The sequence below is a fragment of the Carcharhinus amblyrhynchos genome, chromosome 11 (genome assembly GCF_965287045.1).
Source record: "Carcharhinus amblyrhynchos chromosome 11, sCarAmb.v2.hapA, whole genome shotgun sequence".
In the NCBI taxonomy this organism is placed as follows: domain Eukaryota; kingdom Metazoa; phylum Chordata; class Chondrichthyes; order Carcharhiniformes; family Carcharhinidae; genus Carcharhinus; species Carcharhinus amblyrhynchos.
Window position 1 is genome coordinate 23,427,598 of NC_137334.1, and position 26,785 is coordinate 23,454,382.

The 26,785-nt window shown below is 44.7% G+C and overlaps 2 protein-coding genes across 2 annotated transcripts; both read right to left on the reverse strand.

Annotated features, from left to right (window-relative positions):
• Positions 1–252: 252 nt before the first annotated feature.
• Positions 253–25,356, reverse strand: LOC145349675 (secreted phosphoprotein 24-like). Its single transcript, XM_080198202.1, has 9 exons — positions 25,208–25,356; positions 24,953–25,056; positions 24,637–24,765; positions 22,522–22,653; positions 22,363–22,407; positions 22,204–22,248; positions 21,313–21,357; positions 449–517; positions 253–325 (listed from the first exon to the last, which is right to left on the reverse strand). Exons 1-9 carry the CDS (start codon positions 25,257–25,259, stop codon positions 293–295), a joined length of 654 nt encoding a protein of 217 aa, XP_080054328.1. The 5' UTR covers positions 25,260–25,356; the 3' UTR covers positions 253–292.
• On the reverse strand, positions 1,665–4,575 carry LOC145349738 (secreted phosphoprotein 24-like). Its single transcript, XM_080198272.1, has 7 exons — positions 4,492–4,575; positions 4,235–4,338; positions 3,919–4,047; positions 2,924–3,055; positions 2,765–2,809; positions 2,606–2,650; positions 1,665–1,793 (listed from the first exon to the last, which is right to left on the reverse strand). The coding sequence occupies exons 1-7, from the start codon at positions 4,541–4,543 to the stop codon at positions 1,665–1,667; spliced, it is 636 nt and encodes a 211-aa protein (XP_080054398.1). The 5' UTR covers positions 4,544–4,575.
• Positions 25,357–26,785: the final 1,429 nt, after the last annotated feature.

Consider the following 26,785-nt stretch of genomic DNA (forward strand, 5'->3'; position numbering starts at 1 on the left):
CAGTGAAAGCAGCAATAACATCCGGAGAAACATCAGGAAATATTCTCTTTACACTTTTATTATGATCCACAGAATACAACAACGACAACACACCAAAGGACAGAACATTTACAAACCATAGAATCTTCTAGTTACATTGAAATGTACAGTCAGGAACATCCCACCTGCCCTCCCCTGCCCCGCTGCCCTTATACATGAAGGAATAAAGGACAATTGAGAACATCTTCTTCAATGGGAATGAGGTCTTCTTGTGTTGGCACCAAGTTGGTTCTTTCAGATGTTTCATTCAGGGTCAGTGTGAGAAGCTTGAATCATCACTGTGTTCCTGCAATCAACACAATCAGCAGAATGGTCACTTTCAGATGGACTGACTTCAATCTGAACTCAATGTTTTATTGTTGCTGATCCAGAGACAATTCCCCCACACAAAGTCCCCGTTTCTACTCACCTCTACAGACACACCGTGCCATCTTTCTGCTGACTTGCTTCTCACCTGTGTGAAAAGATTCCCATTGATCTGTTTAGAACCAATATTGAGCATTAGAATGATCTTTCACTCAAAGATTTCACTGCTTATTAAACAACATCAATGAGGGAATTTGAATTCCATCAATTCCGAGACTCTAACATCCTCCTCCAGGTATCTGGCCCCAACAGGACGTTGGTGACCATGGATTCCTATTGGATTGCTCCTTCATTCTACTGGACCAGTCACTGTAGTGGTTTACCATTGTATTCTGCAGTGTGACTGTCCAGGGAATGCTCCCACTCTCACACCACCCTGCCATCGGGAGAGGGTGGGGGGTTATTGGGAGGATTTAAAGGGTGGGAGCGACCAGTTTGGCCGCATTATAAACACACCTTCTGTCACCAACAATTCCCAGGATGGGACTGAAACCCAGAGCCTCGAACCCACAGGTAGCGACGCTTCCCACAGAACCATTGCTCTCAAAATACATTTAACTAAATCAGAACTCCGAGTGGGATCCGACTCAATGAAGCTGGAGAGAAATTTCAACAGATTCTTGTCGTTTGATCATCATCTGACACAAAATCCCAGATTATACTCACACTGGGAGAGTCCTCCAGCGATGATTCTACTGATTGTCTTCTTACCTGTAATAAAATATTCACATTTATAGGGACAGAAATGGGAATTAATGAGGCATCTTCTCAACAATATAGAAAAAAACTACTTCCAAATCAAAGATTTGGAAGTTAAATAAGGAATTATTAGAATTATTAATTTGGGACATTTTGGAGTTGGGATGGAGTGAGTGAGTGATGGAGTGGAGAATTCCTCAGCAAACACCTCCTGTTCTCCACCACAGCTATAATCAATCCAGCTCTGGGACAGTGGGGCTGTGAGCTCGATGGATAAACTCACAGAGACTGAGATTCTCCCTCGATTGGGATTTATTGAGCTGAGTCTGCAGTTCCCCTCCAGGAGGGAGCAGCATTACTGTCTATAATTGGTGAGAGTGTCAGAGACATTGTTCTCTCAATGTTACTGTTTGTACCTGTCCATTCCTCGGAAGAATCAGCTGCCTTTATAGTCAGGAAGGACAGTTTCATTCTCTGGATTTGTGTCCGAGTCTCAGACTCCCCTCCCCCAGGATCTCAGATTGAAATAAAAGATTATCTCACACTCCATTCCCACACCCTTACATCCCAGATTTCAAATGTTTCTGTTGATGATTCTGATTAACAGGAAAATACTCGGATACAAAATCCCAGATTATACTCACACTGGGAGAGTCCTCCAGCGATGATTCTACTGATTGTCTTCTTACCTGTAATAAAATATTCACATTTCAGTGTTTTATATTTTGTCAATAATTTTGATTTTTTGAATCATTTCCAGACAAATGTTTTAAATGAGGAAGTGGGAACACTTTCAGTGTTGGAGTTGGGATGGAGTGAGTGAGTGATGGAGTGGAGACTTCCTCAGCAAACACCTCCTGTTCTCCACCACAGCTATAATCAATCCAGCTCTGGGACAGTGGGGCTGTGGGCTCGATGGATAAACTCACAGAGACTGAGATTCTCCCTCGATTGGGATTTATTGAATTAACTTTGTTACAGAAACCAGCAAAAGAATCATAGAATCCCTCCAGTGCAGAAGGTGACCGTTCTGCCCATCGAGCTTGCACTGACAGCAATCCCACCCAGGCCCTATCCCCATAACCCCACGTATATAACCTATTAATCCAGTGACACTAAGGGGCAATATGAAGGGCCAAACATCCTAACCAAATTATTATCCATTCACTGAGGGTAACGTGAAAGATGTTGCCCTCAGGATGTCTGCAGTTATATCCCCCCTGTTATCATGCTTTTGTCAGGGGATAGGGTTCTCTCTGATTCCAGAATATTCTAAAATTCAGGAAACAAGAACCATCCACATGACCTCAATCCAAGAATCCGCTAACGATACTTGAAGAATCCAGCAGCAATTGAGAATCAGAATCTCCGCTCCCCAAGTCTCTGGGTGGACATTTAATTCAATAAATTCCTGACTCTAGTCAGAGGAATCCAGATCAAAGTTTCAACAGGTTCTTGTTGTTTGATCATCATCTGACACAAAACTCCAATTTATACTCACACTGGGAGAGTCCTCCAGCGATGTTTCCACTGATTGGCTTATTACCTGCAATAAAATATTCACATTTCAATGGTCAGAATGGTTTTTGTTGATAATGTGTCTGTTAACAATTCTGATCAACAGGAAAATACTCGGACAGATTTCCCAATTTATACTCACATTGGGAGATTCCTCGATCCATGTCTCCTTTGATTTGGTTTCCACCTGTATTAAAATATTAATATTTCAATATTTAGCATAGTGAGCCAATGAGAAATCTTCTCAATAATCGCAATGTTGGAAATGCCATTGTCCTGATGTGTAGAATGGTGACATTACCTCAATACTGTCTTCTCTCGACTCGAATGAATCACTGTGGCTGTCGACTGTCTCCAAACCTCGGCACTCCACATCAACATCCAGCACCTCATCAGCAAAATATTTCACACGGCTTTTACACCAACCTTTCTCCTGTGAAAATAAAGCACAATTCTCTTCCATTATTGAATGATTACAGAGGAAGATGCGAAACAGGATCCTGCGTGGGTCACTCATTCGCTCATCCCTGCTCCATCATTCAGTCCAGTCAGGAGTGATCTTCAACCTCAACTCACCTTCTCCCCCCATCCCATATCCCGAAACTCCCTCAGTGTCCAAAAATCTATCTGTGTCTTGGAGATACTCAATGACTAATCATCCACTGCTCTCTGAGGGAAAGAATTCCAAACATTCACAAGACTTTCAGTGAAGAAGTTTCTTTTCAAATCTGGACAACAGCAAACTCTTTATTCTGTGGGTGGAATTGTCCTGTCCCCCCCAGTACGGGAATCGGAGCGGGTGGGGGCAGACCATGCAAAGGTACGTTGATCAGGGGTGGGAATTTCCGACCTTGGGGTGAGTGCAGCCGGAAAATTGCACCCTGTGACCTTGTGTTCCAGATACTATCAGTGGGGAAAGATTTTTCAGTATTTCCCTGTCAAGCCCCTTTAAGAATTCTATCTGTGTCAATTCAATCACCTCTCGTTCTCTGGGAATATTGACCGAATCTACTCAATCTCTCCTCACAGGACATCCTGTACATTCCAGTCTTGTGATCCTACATTCCAGGTCCTGTCGGGAGAGTAAATCCTTCCTTAGGTAAAGTGACCAAAACTGCATGTGGTATTCCAGGTGTGGCTTCACCAATGCTCTGCATCATTGTATTAAGCTTCTGCATCCCTACACTACAATCCCTTTCTAATAACTTTATAACTACAAAGTCAGCACTGAGTTTCTCTGATATATCTCCATACACACACAAGGTAATCGATGTGACAATCTAACTGTGAACTTACTGCGGACTTTTTGGAACGGAATCGGCAGCTGGGATCATCAAATTCCAGTCCGGAATTCTTGGAGCAGACAGTTTCTTTCACAGAGAATGTTAAATCCACATTGTACGACAATTTTCCTGTGCGATTAATCTAATGAGAGGAAAACAGGTCATTAGTGTCTGAGTGTATCTTGTGTTCTTACCCTGGGCTGATTCACCCATCAGTGTGAGAGCAATAGAATATTCTGCTCCTGTTTAATAATCAGTGTCTAACTGCACCCTGCAATATTCTTGTAGACTTTAGACAGTGAAACGCACTGAGAGCTGGACACACTTACATCCTTCACTCTTCTCCGGGTTATCCCACACAGATTGGGGATGGTGGTGATTTCATTCAGCTTTCCAACTGACACTCTCAGAGCATCCTTAGGGCTGGGGATTCCTGTAGAGAGAGAAAAGGAAAGTTGTACCAAACACTCCAGCATTCTCCAGTCAATTCTTTCAAACACATTGGTGACATCTCAGTCAGTGAGTCTCATTGACAAGAAGGTGTTGCTTTATGAGGTCTCTCCCTCTCTCTCTCTCCAGTACCTACCTGAGCACTGGAGGATCTGCACTGCGGCAATGGTGAGGAGTAAGGATTTCATTCTGTCTCTTGTCTGATCAGCTGGCTGCTTACGAAGAGTAAAGGAGCTGCTTCTCTCTCTCGCTCTACCTTTTCCTTCCAGCGTTCAGTCTTTATATCCTCACCTTCACCACATTCAAACACTGACTCATATTGACTCAGTGCGCTGATCCTGGGCAGGGGCAGCTGCTGCCAAATGGCTGCAAACTGGGCACAACTTCCTCCCAATATCATCACCCTGTTTAGATTTGGTGAGATCAGAGATTCTTCCTCAGAATATGAAATAACTGAGAGAGGAGAGGAAATGACCATCTGTGATTTGTACAAAGACTCTTTCAGTCCATTGGTATTTGCAAAGCTGGATATTCTGAGTAAATGTTGCTTTTTACATTCTTGCTTTGAACTTTCTGTAAAATAACCTATAGCTGACGATGTGCAGTGTTAGCAATGCATGAAGTGCCTGTAAGTTTAGGGGCAGCGGTAGTATATCGTACCTTACCAATCTCTAGAACCTGCTGGTCACTTTGTTTTTTATTCATTAGTGGGACATGGGCATTGTTGGCTCGGCTAGCCCTTACTGCCCATTCCTAGTTGCCCCTTGAGAAGATGGTGGTGAGCTGCCTTCTTGAAATGCTGATACAACTGAGTGCCTCCCTCAGCTATTTCAGAGGGAGAGTCAACCACATTGCTGTGGCTCTGGAGTCACATGTAGGCCAGATCGGGTAAGGAAGGCAGATTTCCTTCCCTAAAGGACATGAGTGAATCAGATGGGTTTTTCCAACAATTGGCAATAGAATCTTGATTACAGATACTTTTTAATGATATCACATTCCACTACCTGCCGTGGCAGGATTTGATGTCCCCAGAATTTCTGGATTGATAATATGGAATATATCCACTAGTCTGGATGAGTGTCACTCCAACAACACGGCACGGTAGCACAGTGGTTAGCACCGCTGCTTCACAGCTCCAGGGACCTGGGTTCAATTCTCGGCTTGGGTCACTGCTTGTGTAGAGCTTGCACATTCTCCTTGTGTCTGTGTGAGTTTCCTCCGGGTGCTCCGGTTTCCTCACAAACTCCAGAGATATGCTGGTTAGGTTGATTGGCCACGCTTGGCTTGGCCAGTAAGGAAAAGGCAGAGCGAGAGAGAGAAGCAGCTCCTTACTCTTCGTAAGCAGCCAGCTGATCAGACAAGAGACACTAGGCCATCACCTTTCCTGACTCCACACTCCCAGCGTCAGTCACCCCTTACTTGTTATAACTTGGTCTTTTGTTTATTCTCTCCTGGGTTATTGGTGTTGCTAGACCAGCATTCATTACCCATCCCTAATTGCCCTTGAGAAGGTGGTGGTGATCTGCATCCTTGAACTGCAGCAGTCCATGAGGTGTAGGTACACCCTCAGTGCTGTTAGGAAGGGGCTTCCAGGATTTTGACCCAGCGACACTGAGGGAGCAGTGATATATTTTGAAGTCAGGCTGATAAGTAACTTGGAGAGGAACTTCCATGTGGTGTGTTTCCATGTGTCTGCTGCCCCTGTCCTTCTAGATGCTGGAGGTGTGGGTTTGGAAGATGCTGTTGAAGGAATGTTCATTAGTTCTTGCTGTTCACCTTGTAGATGGTATGTATTTCTGCTACTGTGCATTGGGGTGGAGGGAGTGAGTGTTTAACGTGGTACACAGAGTGATAATTCAGTGGGATTTCTTAATTGTTCTGTGTGGTGTTGATCTTCTTGAGTGTTCATAGAATCATAGAAACCCTACAGTACAGAAAGAGGCCATTCGGCCCATCGAGTCTTCACTGACCACAATCCCACATAGGCCCTACCCCCATACCCTCCAAATTTTACCCACTAATCCCTCTAACCTACACATCTCAGGATACAAAGGGGCAATTTAACCTTGGCCAATCAACCTAACCAGCATATCTTTGGAGTTTGTGAGGAAACCGGAGCACCCGGAGGAAACTCACACAGACACAAGGAGAATGTGCAAGCTCCACACAGACAGTGACCCAAGCCGGGAATTGAACCCAGGCCCCTGGAGCTGTGAAGCAGCAGTGCTAACCACTGTGCTACCGTACCGTTGTTGGAGCGACACTCATCCAGGCTAGGGGATATATTCTACCATATTAATATAAGAACTAGGAGCCCCTCGAGCCTGCTCCGCCATTTAATGTGATCATGGCTGATCTCATCCTAACCTCAATTCCACTTTCCTTCCCGTTCTCCATAACCCTTCAGCCCATTACTTGTTAAAAATCTGTCTATCCCCTCCTTAAATTTACTCAATGACCCGGCATCCACTGCACTGCGGCGTTGTGAATTCCACAGATTCACCCTTTGAGTGAAGAAATTTCTCCTCATCTCTCTGTTAAATCTGTTATCCATTACCCTAAAACTATGAAAAGTATTGTTTCTTGCACAGTACACAGACAAAGCATACCATTTATAGAGAAGGAAATGAGAGAATGCGGAATGTAATGTTACAGTCATAGCTCGGGTGCAGAGAAAGATCAGTTTAATGCGAGGTAGGTCCATTCAAAAGTCTGACAGCAGCAGGGAAGAAGCTGTTCTTGAGTCGGTTGGTACGTGACCTCAGACTTTTGTATCTTTTTCTTGTACACTTCAATTCAATCTCCTCCAATACATGAGTTTGCCCAAACTGCTGAATCTCGCTGTGACAGACAAACCTCTCTGGATTCAATGCAGAGATCCTAATCAATCCCGCACACTCCTGACTTGTGCCTTGTAGATGGTGGACAGGCTTTGCGGAGTCAGGAAGTGAGTTACTCAGTGCAGGATTCCTGGGCTCTGACCTGCTCTTGGAGACACATTATTAATTCTGTTGTGTTTAGTTTCTGGCCAATTGGACCTGCCTGGATAGTTTAAATGGTGGATCAAGTGCTGGTGATGCCATTGAATGCCAAGGGGAGATGGTTGGATTCCCTTGTGTTGGGGGCTTTGCCTGGCTCCCTTGTGGCACAAATGCCCAAACCTGAATGTTGTCCACTTCCTGCAGTGTTTTGGTATCAGCTGCTTCAGTGTCTGAGGAGCTGCGAATGATGCTGAACATTTTCCCCTCGTCAGCAACTTCTGTTCCGATTGCGGCCATTTTCAGCCCTTGGTAAAGGAGGAAATGGCACGGAGGCTGCTTACCTCACGCCAGATTTACCAAGTTTCCATGGTAAAATTAGAGTAATGCTCTGGGGATCCGGGTTCAAATCCCACCATGGCAGATGGTGAACTTAAATTCAATAAAAAATCCACAATTAAGTGTCTAATGATGATTCAGGATTGGTGCGACTTTAGAACATAGAACATAGAACATTACAGCGCAGAACAGGCCCTTCGGCCCACGATGTTGCGCCGACCAGTTAAAAAACAATGACTCTCTAACCTAAACCAATCCCTTTTCATCCATAAACCTATCCACAGATCTCTTAAACGCCCCCAAACTAGGCGCATTTACAACTGCAGCAGGCAGGGCATTCCAATCCCTCACCACCCTCTGGGTAAAGAACCTACCCCTGACATCTGTCCTATAACTACCCCCCCTTAATTTAAAGCCATGCCCCCTCGTGCTAGCTTTCTCCATCCGAGGAAAAAGGCTATCACTGTCCACCCTATCTAAACCTCTAATCATCTTATATGTTTCAATAAGATCCCCTCTTAGCCGCCTTCTTTCTAGCGAAAGCAACCCCAAATCCCTCAGTCTCCCCTCATAGGACCTCCCCTCCATACCAGGCAACATCCTGGTAAACCTCCTCTGCACCCTCTCCAAAGCCTCCACATCCTTCCTATAATGTGGGGACCAGAACTGCACACAATACTCCAAGTGCGGCTGCACCAGAGTTGTGTACAGTTGCAACATGACGCTGCGACTCCTAAATTCAATCCCCCTACCAATAAATGCCAAGACACCGTATGCCTTCTTAACAACCTTATCTACTTGATTCCCTACTTTCAGGGATCTATGTACACATACACCTAGATCCCTCTGTTCATCCACACTATTCAGAGTCCTCCCGTTAGCCCTATACTCGACACATCTGTTATTCCTACCAAAGTGAATTACCTCACACTTCTCCGCATTAAACTCCATCCGCCACCTCTCGGCCCAGCTCTGCAACCTGTCTAAGTCACCCTGCAAACTACGACACCCTTCCTCACAATCTACCACACCTCCGACTTTGGTGTCATCAGCAAATTTACTAATCCACCCAACTATACCCTCATCCAGATCATTAATAAAAATTACAAACAGCAGTGGCCCCAAAACAGATCCCTGAGGCACACCACTCGTAACTGAACTCCATGACGAATATTTACCATCAACCACCACCCTCTGTCTCCTATCTGCTAGCCAATTCCTGATCCAATTTCCTAGATTACCCTCAATCCCATACATCTGCATTTTCTGCAGAAGCCTACCATGGAGAACCTTATCAAACGCCTTACTAAAATCTATATATACCACGTCAACTGCCTTTCCCCCATCCACCTCTTTGGTCACTTTCTCAAAAAACTCAATAAGGTTAGTAAGGCACGACCTACCCGCTACAAAACCATGCTGACTATCTCCAATCAATTCATTACTCTCCAAATAACTATAAATCCTATCCCTAATAATTTTTTCTAAAACCTTGCCCACAACAGAAGTAAGACTCACCGGTCTATAATTCCCGGGGAAGTCTCTGTTCCCCTTCTTAAACAATGGGACAACATTCGCTATCCTCCAATCTTCTGGTACTATACCTGAGACCAACGACGACCTGAAGATCAGAGCCAGAGGCTCTGCAATCACCTCTCTTGCCTCCCAGAGAATCCTAGGGTAAATCCCGTCCGGACCAGGGGACTTATCTATTTTCAAACCCTCAAGAATATCCAGCACATCCCCTTATCAACTGCAATACTGTCTAGTTTACACCACTGCAACCCAGTGTTCTCCTCAGCTACATTCATGTCCCCCTGCGTGAACACCGAAGAGAAATATTGGTTCAATGCCTCTCCAATTTCTTCTGGTTCCACACACAACTTCCCTCTGCTGTCTGTAACTGGCCCTAATCTTGCCCTAACCAACCTTCTGTTCTTAACATACCTATAGAACGCCTTAGGATTCTCCTTAATCCTATCAGCCAAAGTCTTCTCATGTCCTCTTTTAGCCCTTCTTAATTCACTCTTCAACTCCCTCCTAGTCAATCTAAAGTTTTCTAGTGCACTACCTGAGCCCTCAAGTCTCATCCGAACATAAGCCTCCTTTTTCTTTTTAACCAACGAATCAACTTTTTTAGTGCACCACGGTTCCCTAGCTCTACCATTTCCTCCATGCCTGACAGGGACATACCTATCACAGACTCGCAGTAGCTGCTCCTTGAAAAAACTCCATATTTCGGACGTTCCCAGTCCCTGTAGTCTCTTAGTAGTGGTTATTTTCGATGCAGACTCAAAGGGCCCGTTCTGCACTGTGTGACTGTGATAATAATTCGATGGCCATCAAACCATTGTCAATTGTTATAAACCCATCTGGTTCACGAATGTCCTTTAAGGAAGAAAATCTGCTGTCCTTACACAGTCCGGCCTATGTGCCCTCAGGGCTGGGTAATAATTCCTGGCCCAGCCAGTGATACCCACATCCCATGGATGAATATTAAAAGCCCCATTATACATGGATTAATGATTAATAATATCCCAGTGTCAATGGTTAGTAAATCCCAGCTGATTTGGACATCGCTATTCCAGTAATGTTTGTCCATTAGTTTGTGTTGTTGTTACATTATGAGCTGCCCTCTGGCTCAGATTAAACACTTCCTGATCCTGAAACAGTTTCTGAATGGAATCCATTGAGAGAAATCACAGCAACTCACTGAGATTCTCTGTAACGTCATCCTGGCAACAGAGGCCGTTTAACCTCACGTGTGTAGGCGCTCCATCCCAGGGTTTATTTTGGAATGGGGGATTATTGACAGTTGCGATTGAGTCAATGGTTGGACTTTCCTGCCTTCCCAGTTCACTCGACCGTGAGGAGCCCTGAGGATTGGTGTGGGAGGGGAAGAGGGGGCGGTGTAAAACCGGGAGAAGTTCAGTATTCAACAAATCAACCAGAGGTGGGAGTTTCAAAGGTCCAGCTTTTCAATTCAGCAAAAAACAGGAACTATATTTCAGCTTACAGCTTGCAATGTTCAAAGCAGAATGTCATGTGAGTGTCAGCAGCCAGTGAAATGAATCATGTTGCAGCAATTCTGAGATTGAACCTCTCTCTCCCTTAGGATATTGAAACCATTCTGACCTCTGGAGGCAGCTGGTCTGCAAACTCCTGCTGTTTATTTATCTTGCTGTAAAACTTTACACCCCAGCTCCTCTCGTGTGGCGATCGTCAGGCAGGCCACAGATAACCTGGCTCAGAACAGAGATGGCCATGCGGGAGAGATGGGATTCCCATGGGGAGACGGACAGAATGTGGCTAAAGATAGAGGAAGCTGTCCCCAACTCAAAGCAGCCTTGAGGGTGGCACGGTGGCTCAGTGGTTAGCACAGTACCAGGAACCAGGTTCGATTTCAGCCTCTGGTCACCATCTGTGCGAAATCTGCATGTTCTCCTCGTGTCTGCGTAGGTTTCCTCCGGGCACCCTGGTTTCCTCCCACAGTCCAAAGATGTGCAGTTTAGGTTGATTGGCAATAATAAATTGACCCCAATGTTAGGGGGACTAGCTAGGTTAAATGAGGATTATGGGAACAAGGCCTGTGAGGGATTGTGGATGATACAGACTCGATGGGCTGAATGGCCTTTTTCTGCACTGTCTGGATTCTATGATTACGGCCTATTACAGATGAAGAGGGGAAGTAGTCTTCTCCACGTTGGCTGTTGCCTGTCCTGCTTCTTCAGAGTGAAGATCATTGAGTTATGTGAATGTAGCAGCCAATAAAGGCCATTCTAAGCTGGTGGTCAGAGGGTCACTGTGTTTGTCCATTGATCAGAACTGGAGAGGTGCTGGGTCCAGTCAAGATCCAGTAATTTTGAACAAAGTGATTGTTTCACACACAGGCAGTGCCGTGTGTCTCATCCAGAGAGACTCCAGACTGATTCTGGTAGTTCCTTCAAACTACACAGTGGCACAGTGGTTAACACAGCTGCCTCACAACACCAGGGACCCGGGTTCAATTCCCAGCTTGGGTCACAGCCCTTACGGAGTCTGCACCTCTCCCCATGCCTGTGTGGGTTTCCTCCGGGTGCTCCAGTTCCCTCCCATTGTCTGAAAGATGTGCTGGTTAGGTGCATTGGCCATGCTAAATTTTCCCTCAGTGCCGGAGTGTGGCAACTCGGGGATTTTCACAGTAACTTCATTGCAGTGTTAATGTGCAATAATAAATGAACTTTAAAACTTGTGAGCCGGGTGGTGGATGGATCACGGTGTAATGATCCTGTAACAATCTCCCCTCTGAAAAATGAAGTGCAGTCAAGATATCCATTCATCTACAACCCAACTCTTTGTGCCTGAACAGCGCAGTACAGGCCCTTCGGCCCTCAATGTTGTGCCGACCATTGGAACCAATCTAACAACCCTCTAACCTAAACTATTCCAGTGTTATCCATATGCCTATCCACTGGCCATTTGAACACCCTTAAAGTTGGCGAGTCCACAACTGCTGCAGGCAGGGCATTCCACGCTCTTACTACCCTCTGAGTAAAGAACCTACCTCTGACATCCGTCCTATAATTACCACCCCTTAATTTAAAGCTATGTCCCAACAGAGAGCCTGTCCCTATAGTGGGCAGTGTAAAATTTGGGTCAATTGTCCAAAATGGCCACCAGGCTGCCGATTTCAGTACCTATCCAAATGCATTGTGGGAAAATAATGTGCTGGCTTTGGGATTTTTACACAGAGGGTGGTGAATGTCTGGAACGCGTTGCACGGGGAGGTGACAGGAGCAGGTACGATAGTGGCATTTAAGGGGCAACTAGATGAGTACATGAATAGGATGGGAATGGAAGAGTGTGGAGTTTGTAAGTTTAGGAAGGCACAGGCTTGGAGGGCCAAAGGGCCTGTTCCTGTGCAGTGCTGTTCTTTGCTTTTGATCTTTGCCCTCACTCTGGATGTTATACAGGAGTGGAATGGCAGGAACCCCAATTTGCAAATTGAAAATCCCAACCAAATCTTGTGTAGTAACCTTCAACCTTATCAATACCTATTCAAAATTCAAATCCCCTACATCTACAGCTTCCCCTTTATCTTCCCTGCAATTTATATCTTCAGAAAACTCAAATAGATTTGCCAAACAAGATTTCCCTTTCTTAAGAAAGTGCAGGGGCATGAGATCCACGGGGACACTGCCTTGTAGATCCAGAACTGGCTTCCCCACAGAAGGCTGTAGATGGGTCTTTTTCTGCATGGAGGTCGGTCACCAGTGGAGTGCCCCAGGGATCTGTTCTGGACCCTTACTCTTTGTGATTTTTATAAATGACCTGGATGAGGAAGTGGAGGGATGGATTGGTAAGTTTGCTGATGACACAAAGGTTGGAGGTGTTCTGGATAGTGTGGAGGTATGTCGGAAGTTGCAACATTGATAGGATGCAAGACTGGGTGGAGAAGTGGCAGATGGAGTTCAACCCAGATAAGTGTGTGGTGATTCATTTTGGCAATTCAAATAGGATGACAGATTATAATATTAAGGGTAAGGCTCTTGGCAGTGTGGAAGATCAGAAGGATCTAGGGGTCCAGGTTCATAGGACGCTCAAAGCAGCTTCGCAAGTAGAACATAGAACATAGAAGTAGAGGCTGTGGTTAAGAAGGTGTATGGTGTACTGGCCTTCATCAATCGAGGAATTGAGTTTAGGAGTGGGGAGATAATGCTGCAGCTGTATAAGACCCTGGTCAGACCCCACTTGGAGTACTGTGCTCAGTTCTGGTCGCCTCATTACAGAAAGGATGTGGAAACCATAGAGAGGGAGCAGAGAAGATTTACAAGGATGTTGCCTGGATTGGGGAGCATGCCTTATGAGGTTAGGTTGAGAGAGCTTGGTCTTTTCTCCTTGGAGAGATGAAGGATGAGGGGTGACCTGATAAGAGGTGTGTAAGATGATGACAGGTATTGATCGAGTGGATTCTCAGAGGCTTTTTCCCAGGGCTGAAATAGCTGCCATAAGAGGACACAGGCTTAGGGTGCTGGGGAGTAGGTACAGAGGAGATGTCAGGGGTAAGTTTTTCACTCAGAGGGTGGTGGGTGTGTGGAATCGGCTGCCGGCGGTGGTGGTGGAGGCGGATTCGATAGGGTCTTTTAAGAGACTTTCGGATAAGTACATGGGACTTAGTAAGATGGAGGGTTATAGGTGAGCCTGGTAGGTAGGGACATGTTTGGCACAACTTGTGGGCTGAAGGCCTTGTTTATGCTGTAGTTTTTCTATGTTTCTATGTTTCTAAAACCATGTCATAGAGTCATAGAGGTTTACAGCATGGAATCAGGCCCTTTGGCCCAACTTGTCCATGCCGCCTTTTCTTTTTTAAAAAAAATGTTGACCCTACCTAATCATAAAATGATTTCTAAGTATCTGATTATAACTCCCTTAATAATGGATTCCAGCATTCTCCTGAAGAATGGAGTGAAGCTTACTGTTCCCTCTCTCCCACTCTCTTATTGGAGGAGAGTGTGAGATCTGTGATCAAACAATCCGCTGGGAATATTCCAGTATCTAAGGAATTGCCTCCATCTCTGCAGCTTATTCCTCTGGAGCCTTGGAATCTCCTGCCCCTCACCCTAAATTGATGCCCCATTGTGACTGACCCCTCAACCAAAGGGAACAGCTGCCCCCTACTCACCCTGTCCGTATCCCTCATAATCTTATACACCTCAATCATGTCCCCCTCAGCCTTCTCTGCTCTGGGGAAAACAATCCAAGCCTATCCAGTCTCTCCTTAAAGCTCAAACACTCCATCCCAGAGAACATTCTGGTGAATCTCCTCTCTGCTCCCTCTAGTGCTATTGCATCCTTCCTATAGTGAGGTGACCAGAACTGCACGCATTACTCCAGCTGTGGCCTCGCCAACGTTTTGTCTAACTCCAACATTGCCTCCTTGCTCTTATACTGATAAAAGCAAGTGTCGGATATGCCTTCTTGACTATTCTGTTCACCTACCCTGCTGAATTCAGGGATCTGTGAGTAATGACCCCAGGATTCCTCTGTTCCTCTGAGCTTCCCAGGGGCCCTGTTATTCATTAAATACTCCCTCGTCTTGCTTCTTCTTCCAAAGTGCATCACTTCACACTTACCTGGGTTAAGTACCATCTGCCACTGCTGTGCCCATCTGACCAACCCATCTATATCTTCCTGTAACCTATGACCTTCTTCACTATTGACCACCCTACCTATTTTGGTGTCGTCTGCAAACTTGCTTCTCATTCCCCCACTTTATCAGCGATGGTATTTGTGTGTAAAACAAACAATAAGGGATTCAGAATGGAATCTTGTGATATGCCACCGGACACCGGCCTCCAGTCACTCAAACAGCCTTCTACCACCACACTTTGTGTCCTATTACTAAGCTAGTTTTGGGTCCATCTCACCATGTTTCCCTGAATTCCATGTGGTTTAACTTCCTGAATCAATCTCCCATGTGGGACCTTGTCAAAAGCTTTGCTAGAATCCATATAAACTACATCAACTTCGCTCATCCACAAACCTGATCACATTTTCAAAAATTCGATCCAATTTGTTGGGCATGACCTCCGTCTGACAAAGCCATGCTGAATATTCCTAATTTACCCATGCCTTTCCAATGGATATTCATTCCCTTCTTCAGAAATTTCTCCAATAGTCTCCCAACCACTGACATGAAACTCGCCTGTTTGAAATTCCCTGGTTCATTTCTACCACCCTCCTTGAAAAGTGGAACCACATTAGCCATCCTCCAATTCTCTGGCACGTCCCCCATGGCCAGTGAGGAAATAGAAATGTGTCAGAGCCCCCGTAATTTCCTGCTCCGTCTCCAACAGCAGCCTGGGATGCAATTCATCCAGACCTGGGGATTTGTCCATCTTCAATCCCGTTAAAGCTTCCAAAACCACCCCATTTCCTGTGTCAAATTGTTCAAGTTCCACACAGTCCTTTTTCCTGAATTCTGTACCTACATTCTCCTTTTCCTGAGTGAAGACCAATGAGAAGTATCTATTTATCACCCTTCCAATGTCCTGCACACAGATTACCCCCTTCGTCTCTAATATTCTTTCCCTGATTAATCTCTTTCCTTTAATGTATTGATAGAATATCTACGGATTCACCTTAATCTTGTTCACAAGTACTTTCCAAGCTCCCTCTTTGCCCTTATTTCTTTCTTAAGTTCCCTCTTGCACTCCTATATTCCTCTCGGGCTGCAGCTGAATTGTTCCCTTTGGACTTGCTAAAAGCCTTTCTCTTCTTCCACATCTTGTCCTGAATTGTCCCAGACCCACAGTTCCCTGAACTTATTGCTCCTACATTTCACCCCATAGGGAACATGTTGAACCTGTACTCTCTCCAGCTGCTTTTTAAATGCCCTTCAGTGCTCTGCTGTAGACATTTCCAAAAGGGGCTGTTCCCAGCCAGCTTTGGACAGATCCTACCTTCTTTCTTCTGCTAGATATTCTGGAGGGTCTGAAAATAGATAAGTCCCCTGGTCCGGATGGGATTTACCCCAGGATTCTCTGGGAGGCAAGAGAAGTGATTGCAGAGCCTCTGGCTCTGATCTTCAGGTCGTCGTTGGCCTCTGGTATAGTACCGGAAGATTGGAGGTTAGCGAATGTTGTCCCATTGTTTAAGAAGGGGAACAGAGACTTCCCCGGGAATTATAGACCGGTGAGTCTCACTTCTGTTGTGGGCAAGGTTTTAGAAAAAATTATTCGGGATAGGATTTATAGTTATTTGGAGAGTAATGAATTGATTGGAGATAGTCAGCATGGTTTTGTGGCGGGTAGGTCGTGCCTTACTAACCTTATTGAGTTTTTTGAGAAAGTGACCAAAGAGGTGGATGGGGGTAAGGCAGTGGACGTGGTATATATGGATTTTAGTAAGGCGTTTGATAAGGTTCACCATGGTAGGCTTCTGCAGAAAATGCAGATGTATGGGATTGGGGGTGATCTAGGGAATTGGATCAGGAATTGGCTAGCGGATGGGAGACAGAGGGTGGTGGTTGATGGTAAATATTCATCATGGAGTTCGGTTTCGAGTGGTGTGCCTCAGGGATCTGTTTTGGGGCCACTGCTGTTTGTAATTTTTATTAATGATCTGGATGAGGGTATAGTTGGGTGGATTAGTAAGTTTGCTGATGACACCAAAGTCGGAGGTGTGGTAGATAGTGATGAAGGGTGTCATAGTTTGCAGGAAGACTTAGACAGGTTGCAGAGCTGGGCCGAGAGGTGGCGGATGGAGTTTAATGCGGAGAAGTGTGAGGTAATTCACTTTGGTAGGAATAACAGATGTGTCGAGTATAGGGCTAACGGGAGGACTTTGAATAGTGTGGATGAGCAGAGGGATCTAGGTGTATGTGTACGTAGATCCCTGAAAGTTGGGAGTCAAGTAGATAAGGTTGTTAAGAAGGCATACGGTGTCTTGGCGTTTATTGGTAGGGGGATTGAATTTAGGAGTCGCAGCGTCATGTTGCAACTGTACACAACTCTGGTGCGGCCGCACTTGGAGTACTGTGTGCAGTTCTGGTCCCCACATTACAGGAAGGATGTGGAGGCTTTGGAGAGGGTGCAGAGGAGGTTTACCAGGATGTTGCCTGGTATGGAGGGGAGGTCCTATGAGGAGAGGCTGAGGGATTTGGGGTTGTTTTTGCTGGAAAGAAGGCGGCTAAGAGGGGATCTTATTGAAACATATAAGATGATTAGAGGTTTAGATAGGGTGGATAGTAATAGCCTTTTTCCTCTGATGGAAAAATCTAGCACGAGGGGGCATGGCTTTAAATTAAGGGGTGGTAGTTATAGGACAGATGTCAGGGGTAGGTTCTTTACCCAGAGGGTGGTGAGGGATTGGAATGCCCTGCCTACTGCAGTTGTAAATGCGCCTAGTTTGGGGGCGTTTAAGAGATCCGTGGATAGGTTTATGGACAAGAAGGGATTGGTTTAGGTTAGTGGGTCATTGTTTTGTAACTGGTCGGCGCAACATCGTGGGCCGAAGGGCCTGTTCTGCGCTGTTATGTTCTATGTTCTATGTTCTATGTTCTTTTATAAATTTACCTTCCCCTAGTCCAAATCCTTGTCCATAACAACTTAAAATTTACTTTGTTGTGATCGCTATCACGAAAATGCTCCCCCACTGCCACATTGAACACTTGTCCAGCTGTGTTCCCCCGACCCAGATCCAGCACTGCTCCATCCCTTGTTGGGCTTTCTACATATTGATACAAACATATTCACTGAATACATTACATGCCCTCTCTAAACTCTGAACGCTGTGATTATCCCAATCTATACTGGGGAAGTTGAAATCCCCTAGATAATTATCCAATTATTATTCTTACATGCCTCAGTGAATTGTCTACATATCTGTGCGTCTATTCCTGCTGACTTTCTGGGGGGCTATAATGCACTCCCAGTAATGTGGTTGCCCCTTTTATATTCCTAAATTCTACCCAAAAAGCCTCATTTAAAAACCCTTCCAAAAAATAATCTCTCCTTATGACAATAATTGAGTCCTTAATTAACGGTGCTATATCACCTCCTGTTTTACACCCTCCTCTGTTCACCTAAAGATCCTATATCCCAAAATGTTGAGTTGCCAGTCCTGCCCTTCCCTCAGCCATGTCCCTATGATAACAACAATAAATCACTTCTATGTGTCAATCCATACCCTAACTCATCAGTCTCACCTTTTACACTCCTAGCTATAGAGACCACCCAGCCCTGTCTTACTCTCTTGTCACACAACAGAGCTGAACTCTCTCTGACTTACTTCCATTACTGTAGCATGATGTGTCTCTATTTCACCAATATTCTGTGTGCTTTCCCCCTGCCAGGCAAGCTTAAACTCCTCCCAATAGCACCAGGAAAACTATCCATCAGGATGTTGGCCCCCGTGTGGTTCAGGTGCAGATCGCCCCAGTTGTACATGTCTCACCTTCTCCAGAAATGGTCCCTATGAACGGGAATCTAAAACTCTCCCCCCTGCACCAACCCATGATCCATGCATTCATCTGCCCTACTGTCCTGTTTCTGTACTCGCTAGCATGTGGCACCAGGAGTAAACGCTGTAAGAAGTCTGACAACACCAGGTTTAAGTCCAACTGATTTATTTGATAGTAAGCTCACAAGCTTTCAAGGTTTCCCTCTTCACTAGGTGAATGAAGAGTTCTGGCCTCAGACAAAGCATATAAAGCACAGACAGTTTACGGATTACTGATTAGAATGTGAATCTTTACACCTAACTTGCTATTCAAGTCATCATGCACCAGGAGTAATCCAGAGATTACAACCATGGAGATTCTGCTTTTTAATCTACTGCCTAGTTCCCTGAATTCTGAGATGGGTTTTTCCGACAATCGACAATGGTTTCCCAGTCATCAGTGGATTCTTAATTCCAGATATCTTTTATTGAATTCAAATTCCAACATCTGCTGTGGCGAGATTTGAACCCAGGTCCCCAGAACATTAGCTGAGTTTCTGGATTAATAGTCTTGCAATAACATCACTGGGCCATTGTCTCCCCTAAGAATTCCCCTCCTGAGAATTATTAATTGAATTCCCCAAGCATTAGTCTCTGGATTACTAATTCAGTCACATTCCCATTATCCCTGGACACCCTGACCTCGCTGAATTCAAATTCCTCATCTTCTGAGCTGAGATCCTCCTGAACTACTATCTTTATGTCACCTTTTATTGTCAAAGCTACTGCTCTTTTCCAATTTCATGTCTTATAAATTCCAAGTGCTCTGGAATATTCTGTTCCCAACATTTTGCACTCTGTAGCCACATCTCTGATCTGGTTATTAGATCAGGAGCGATGCAGAGCCTATTTTTACTGGAGCGAGATTCAGGGTTTTAACAGCCGTTGTTCTGCTGTCAGGTTCCGGAGTCTGTTTCAGAGCAGACACAGGGGAGAGAAGCAATTCCAGACATTTTTAATTGATTTATTTCCTTGATCCTTCCCTTTTAGAAGCTCCAGTTCATCAAGACATGGGCAGCAAGTGGCAGTGTTGGCACTGCTGCCTCACAGTGCCAGGGACCCGGGTTTGATTCCCGGCTTGGGTCACTGTCTGTGTGGAGTCTGCACATGTCAACGTGGGTTTCCTCCAGGTGATCCAGTTTCCTCCCACAGTCCAAAAGATGTGCTGGTTAGGTGTATTGACCATGCTAAATTCTCCTCGTAATCGAACAGGCGCCAGAGTGTGGCAACGAGGGGGCTTTTACAGTAACTTCATTGCAGTGTAAATATAAGCCTACTTGTGGTGAATCTTTAATCTTTTTAACATCTGGATCAATGATACAGACTGAAACAAGGGTCCAGAGGGGCAATTTTTTCCCTCAGAGGGTGGTGAGTGTCTGGAACAAGCTGCCAGAGGTAGTACTAGAGGCGGGAACAATATTGTCTTTTAAAAAGCATTTAGAAAGTTACATGGGTAAGGAGGGTATAAAGGGACATGGGCCACACATGGGCAACTGGAACTTACTTAGTGTTTAAAAAAAGGGGTGGCGTGGACACGTTGGGCCAAAGGGCCTGTTTCCATGCTGTAAACCTCTATGACTCAATGATTTTAATGATTCCCACAAGAGAAGCTACAGTAATATTCTAGTTTATTCTAGAAACTAGAAAATTAAACTAGAAAATGTTCCAGTTTATTCTAGTAATATTCTAGAAACTGCGAGTTTCACCCTGAGGAACAAGCGTTCATTTTCACTGATTTTAGTTGCAGACAGTTGAGTGATTGGGAGATAAGAAAGGAGTTTTCCTCCAACCCCCCTCGTACGCCTTCCCTTGACCAGTTTCAGCCGTGAAGCCCCAATCCCTGAGCAGCTCCCCGGAGACTGGGGAAAGTGGTCCCCGTGGGTGACAGGCTGCTCCCAGCGTTCTGAACTCCCAACCAGTCAGTGAAAGCAGCAATAACATCCGGAGAAACATCAGGAAATATTCTCTTTACACTTTTATTATGATCCACAGAACACAACAACAACACACACCAAAGGACAGAACATTTACAAGCCATAGAATCACAGATTTACAGCAAAATGTACAGTCAAGAACCCCCACCCCCACCCTCCCCCCACCTTTATACATAAACGAGTAAAGGACAATTGAGAACATCTTCTTCAATGGGAATGAGGTCTTCTTGTGTTGACACCAAGTTGGTTCTTTCAGACGTTTCATTCAGGGTCAGTGTGAGAAGCTTGAATCATCACTGTGTTCCTGCAATCAACACAATCAGCAGAATGGTCACTTTCAGATGGACTGACTTCAATCTGAACTCAATGTTTTATTGTTGCTGATCCAGAGACAATTCCCCCACACAAAGTCCCCGTTTCTACTCACCTCTACAGACACACCGTGCCATCTTTCTGCTGACTTGCTTCGTACCTGTGTGAAAAGATTTCCATTGATCTGTTTAGAACCAATATTGAGCATTAGAATGATCTTTAACTCAAAGATTTCGCTGCTTATTAAACACCATCAATGAGGGAATTTAAACTATTTTCATTTCTAGGCTCCAGACATCCATCAAATTGAATCGAAACTCCGAGCAGGATCCGACTCAATGAAGCTGGAGAGAAATTTCAATAGATTCTTGTTGTTTGATCATCATCTGACACAAAATCCCAGATTATACTCACACTGGGAGAGTCCTCCAGTGATGATTCTACTGATTGGCTTCTTACCTGTAATAAAATATTCACATTTATAGGGACAGAAATGAGAATTAAAAAGACATCTTGAAAATAATATGGAAAAAAAACTACTTCCAAATCAAAAATTTAAATGTTAAATAAGGAATTACTGATTTGGGACATTTTGGAGTTGGGATGGAGTGAGTGAGTGATGGATTGGAGAATCCCTCAGCAAACACCTCCTGTTCTCCACCACAGCTATAATCAACCCAGCTCTGGGACAGTGGGGCTGTGAGCTCGATGGATAAACTCACAGAGACTGAGATTTTCCCTCAATTGGGATTTATTGAGTTAACTTTGTTACAGAAACCAGCAATAAGAATCATAGCATCATCAAATCCCTACAGTACAGAAGGAGACCGTTCTGCCCATCAAGCTTGCACTGATAGCAACCCCACGCAGGCCCTATCCCCATAACCCCATGTATATAAACTATTGATCCAGTGACACTAAGGGGCAATATGGCACAGCCAATCAACCTGACCAAATTATTATCTATTCACTGAGGAGAGTGTGAAAGATGTTGCCCTCAGGATGTCCACATTTATATCTCCCCTGTTATCATGCTTGTTGTCAGGGGAGGGGGTTCTCTCTGGCTCTAGAATATTCTAAAGTTCAGGAAACAAGAACCATCCACATGACCTCAATCCAACAATGCGCTAACTATACTTGAATAATCCAGCAGCAACTGAGAATCAGAATCTCTGCTCCCAATGTCTCTGGGTGGACATTTAATTCAACAAATTCCCGACTCTAGTCAGAGGAAACAAGATCAAAGTTTCAACAGGTTCTTGTTGTTTGATCATCATCTGACACAAAACTCCAATTTGTACTCACACTGGGAGAGTCCTCCAGCGATGATTCTACTGATTGGCTTCTTCCCTGTAATAAAATATTCACATTTCAATGGTCAGAATGGTTTTTGTTGATAATGTGTCTGTTAACAATTCTGATCAACAGGAAAATACTCGGACAGATTTCCCAATTTATACTCACATTGGGAGATTCCTCGATCCATGTCTCCTTTGATTTGGTTTCCACCTGTATTAAAATATTAATATTTCAATATTTAGCACATTGAGCCAATGAGAAATCTTCTCAATAATCACAATGTTGGAAATGCCATTGTCCTGATGTGTAGAATGGTGACATTACCTCAATACTGTCTTCTCTCGACTCGAATGAATCACTGTGGCTGTCGACTGTCTCCAAACCTCGGCACCCCACATCAACATCCAGCACCTCATCAGCAAAATATTTCACACGGCTTTTACACCAACCTTTCTCCTGTGAAAATAAAGCACAATTCTCTTCCATTATTGAATGATTACAGAGGAAGATGCGAAACAGGATCCTGCGTGGGTCACTCCATCGCTCGTTCCTGCTCCACCATTCAGTCCAGTCAGGAGTGATCTTCAACCTCAACTCACCTTCTCCCCCCATCCCATATCCCGAAACTCCCTTAGTGTCCAAAAATCTATCTGTGTCTTGGAGAGACTCAATGACTAATCATCCACTGCTCTCTGAGGGAAAGAATTCCAAACATTCACAAGACTTTCAGTGAAGAAGTTTCTTTTCAAATCTGGACAACTGCAAACTCTTTATTCTGTGGGTGGAATTGTCCTGTCCCTCCCCAGTACGGGAATCGGAGCGGGTGGGGGCAGACCATGCAAAGGTACGTTGATCAGGGGTGGGAATTTCCGACCTTGGGGTGAGTGCAGCCGGAAAATCCCACCCTGTGACCTTGTGTTCCAGATCCTATCAGTGGGGAAAGATTTTTCAGTATTTCCCTGTCAAGCCCCTTTAAGAATTCTATCTGTGTCAATTCAATCACCTCTCATTCTCTGGGTATATTGACCGAACCATGATAGACTATTGCAGAAAATGCAGATGCATGGGATTGAGGGTGATTTAGCAGTTTGGATCAGGAATTGGCTAGCTGATAGAAGACAGAGGGTGGTGGTTGATGGGAAATATTCAATCTGGAGTGCAGTTACAAGTGGTGTACCTCAAGGATCTGTTTTGGGGCCACTGCTGTTTGTCATGTTTATAAATGACCTGGATGAGGGTGTAGAAGGATGGATTAGTAAATTTGCTGACGACACCAAAGTTGGAGGAGTTGTAGACAGTGAGGATGGATGTTACAGTTTGCAGAGGGCCATAGATAAGCTGCAGAGCTGGGCCGAGAGGTGGCAAATGGAGTTTAATACAGAAAAGTGAGAGGTGATTCACTTTGGAAAGAGTAACAGGAGTACAGAATATAGGGCTAATGGAAGGACTCTTAGTAGTGTTGACGAGCAGAAATCTCGGGGTACATGTGCATAGCTTCCTGAAAGTTGGCACCCAGGCTGATAAGGTTGTTAAGAAGGCGTATGGTGTGTTAGTTTTTATTGGTAGAGGAATTGAATTTCAGAGCCGTGAGGTCATGTTACAACTGTACAAAACTCTGGTGCGGCCGCACTTGGAGTATTGCGTACAGTTCTGGTCACCACATTATAAGAAAGATGTGGAGGCATTGGAAAGGGTGCAGAGGAGGTTTACCAGGATGTTGCCTGGTATGGTGGGAAGGTCTTATGAGGAAAGGCTGAGGGACTTGAGGTTATTTTCATTGGAGAGAAGAAGGTTACGAGGTGATCTGATTGAGGCATACAAGATGATCAAAGGATTGGATAGGGTAGACAGTGAAAGCCTTTTACCTCGGATGGTGATGGCTAACACAAGGGGACATAGCTTTAAATTAAGGGGTGGTAATTATAGGACGGATGTCAGAGGTAGGTTCTTTACTCAGAGGGCAGTAAGGTTGTGGAACGCCCTGCCTGCAGCAGTTGTGGACTTGCCAACTTTCAGGGCGTTCAAATGGTCAGTGGATAGGCATATGGATAACATTGGAATAGCTTAGGTTAGAGGGTCATTAGATTGGTTCCACTGGTCGGCGCAACATCGAGGGCCGAAGGGCCTGTACTGCATTGTAGTGTTCTATGTTCTATGTTCTATGAATCTACTCAATCTCTGCTCACATTTCAGTCTTGTGATCCGACATTCCACATCCTAAAGGGAAAGTACATCCTTCCTTAGGTATGGTGAGCAAAACTGCACACGGTATTCGAGGTGTGGCTTCACTAATGCTCTGTATCGTTGTATTAAGCTTCTGCACTCCTACACAATCATCCCTGTTTCATAACTTTATAACTACAAGCTCAGCACTGAGTTTCTCTGATATAACTCCATACACACGAGGTAATCGATGTGACAATCTAACTGTGAACTTACTGCGGACTTTTTGGAACGGAATCGACAGCTGGGATCATCAAATTCCAGTCCGGAATTCTTGGAGCAGACAGTTTCTTTCACAGAGAATGTTAAATCCACATTGTACGACAATTTTCCTGTGCGATTAATCTAATGAGAGGAAAACAGATCATTAGTGTCTGAGTGAATCTTGTGTTCTTACCCTGGGCTGATTCACCCATCAGTGTGAGAGCAATAGAATATTCTGCTCCTGTTTAATAATCAGTGTCTAACTGCACCCTGCAATATTCTTGTAGACTTTAGACAGTGAAACGCACTGAGAGCTGGACACACTTACATCCTTCACTCTTCTCCGCGTTATCCCACACAGATTGGGGATGGTGGTGATTTCATTCAGCTTTCCAACTGACACTCTCAGAGCATCCTTAGGGCTGGGGATTCCTGTAGAGACAGAAAAGGAAAGTTGTACCAAACACTCCCACATTCTCCAGTCAATTCTTTCTAACACAGTGGTGACATCTCAGTCAGTGAGTCTCATTGACAAGAAGGTGTTGCTTTATGAGGTCTCTCTCTGTCTCTCTCCAGTACCTACCTGAGCACTGGAGGATCTGCACTGCGGCAATGGTGAGGAGTAAGGATTTCATTCTGTCTCTTGTCTGATCAGCTGGCTGCTTATGAAGAGTAAAGGAGCTGCTTCTCTCTCTCGTTCTGCCTTTTCCTTCCAGCGTTCAGTCTTTATATCCTCACCTTCACCACATTCAAACACTGACTCCTATTGACTCAGTGCGCTGATCCTGGGCAGGGGCAGCTGCTGCCAAGTGGCTGCAAAATGGGCACAACTTCCTCCCAAAATCATCACCCTGTTTAGATTTGGTGAGATCAGAGATTCTTCCTCAGAATATGAAATAACTGAGAGAGGAGAGGAAATGACCATCTGTGATTTGTACAAAGTCTCTCTCAGTCCATTGGGAATAATTCCAGAATGATTCCATTTTGGGGATGTTGACATTATTGGTCTCACTTCCTGCATCAAACATTATCTGCAGAAACTTTGCTGGAAGCGCTGAGGTGTTTCTGTGACGATGAGTTTAATGTAAAACAGCGTTTGATTTTTGGAATATCAATCTTCCTCTGTCATTTTCAGATCCGTTTTCCCACTGCTTCCTTCCCATCCCACTCCCTCACTCATTCCCTGTTGGGGATCTGGTTCCAAGATGACCATTAACTGACTTGTGATCCCACAGTGTCCACTCTCCATGTCGGCATGGACACTGTCAGTCTGAATCCTGAAAGGTGGATGGGGGCAGTGCAGTTGATGTTATTTTCATGGACTTTGGCAAGGCCGTTGACAAGGTACCACATGGTAGGTTGTTGCGTAAGGTTAAATCTCACAGGAACCAGGGTGAGCTAAATGGATGCAAAATTGGCTTGATGACAGAAGACAGAGGGTGGTTGTAGAAGGTTGTTTTTCAAACTGGAGACCTGTGACCACTGGTGTGCCTCAGGGATCAGTGCTGGGTGCACTGTTATTTGTCATTTGTATCAATGATTTGGATGAGAATATAGGAGGCATGTTTAGTAAGTTTGCAGATGACACCAAGATTGGTGGCATAGTGGACAGTGAAGAAAGTTATCTCCAACTGCAATGGAATCTTGATCAATTGCGACAGTGGGCTGACAAATGGCAGACGGAGTTTAATTTAGGTAAATGCGAGGTTATGGATTTTGGTAGATTGAACCAGGGCAGGACTTACTCAGTTAATGGTAGGGCATTGAGGAGAGTTATAGAGCAAAGAAATCTAGGGGTACAAGTTCATTACTCCCTAATAGTGGAGTCACAGGTGGAAAGAATGGTAAAGAAGGCTTTCTGCATGCTTGGTTTCATCGGTCAGAACATTGAATACAGGAGTTTGGATGCCTTGTTGAAGTTGTACAAGACATTGGTAAGGCCACACTTGGAATACTGTGTACAGTTCTGGTCACCCTGTTATAGAAAGGATATTATTAAACTAGAAAGAGTGCAGAAAAGATTTATTAGGATGCTACCGGGACTTGATGGATAGAGTTATAAGGAGAGGCTGAATCGACTGGGACTTTTTTCTCTGGAGCGTAGGAGGCTGAGGAATGATCTTATAGAGGTCTATAAATAAATGAGGGGCACAGATCAGCA

What these genes read in the sequence shown, in the direction of transcription:
- LOC145349675 (XM_080198202.1), bottom strand. Translation starts at nt 25,259, where the DNA reads ATGAAATCCTTACTCCTCACCATTGCCGCAGTGCAGATCCTCCAGTGC. An exon ending in CGCGGAGAAGAGTGAAGGAT is followed by an intron (nt 24,766 to 24,952) that starts GTAAGTGTGTCC and finishes TCCTCTCATTAG; the next exon opens with ATTAATCGCACAGGAAAATT. An exon ending in GGCACGGTGTGTCTGTAGAG is followed by an intron (nt 326 to 448) that starts GTGAGTAGAAAC and finishes TGTTGATTGCAG; the next exon opens with GAACACAGTGATGATTCAAG.
- LOC145349738 (XM_080198272.1), bottom strand. Translation starts at nt 4,543, where the DNA reads ATGAAATCCTTACTCCTCACCATTGCCGCAGTGCAGATCCTCCAGTGC. An exon ending in CGAGAGAAGACAGTATTGAG is followed by an intron (nt 2,810 to 2,923) that starts GTAATGTCACCA and finishes ATTTTAATACAG; the next exon opens with GTGGAAACCAAATCAAAGGA. An exon ending in CGCTGGAGGACTCTCCCAGT is followed by an intron (nt 1,794 to 2,605) that starts GTGAGTATAAAT and finishes ATTTTATTACAG; the next exon opens with GTAAGAAGACAATCAGTAGA.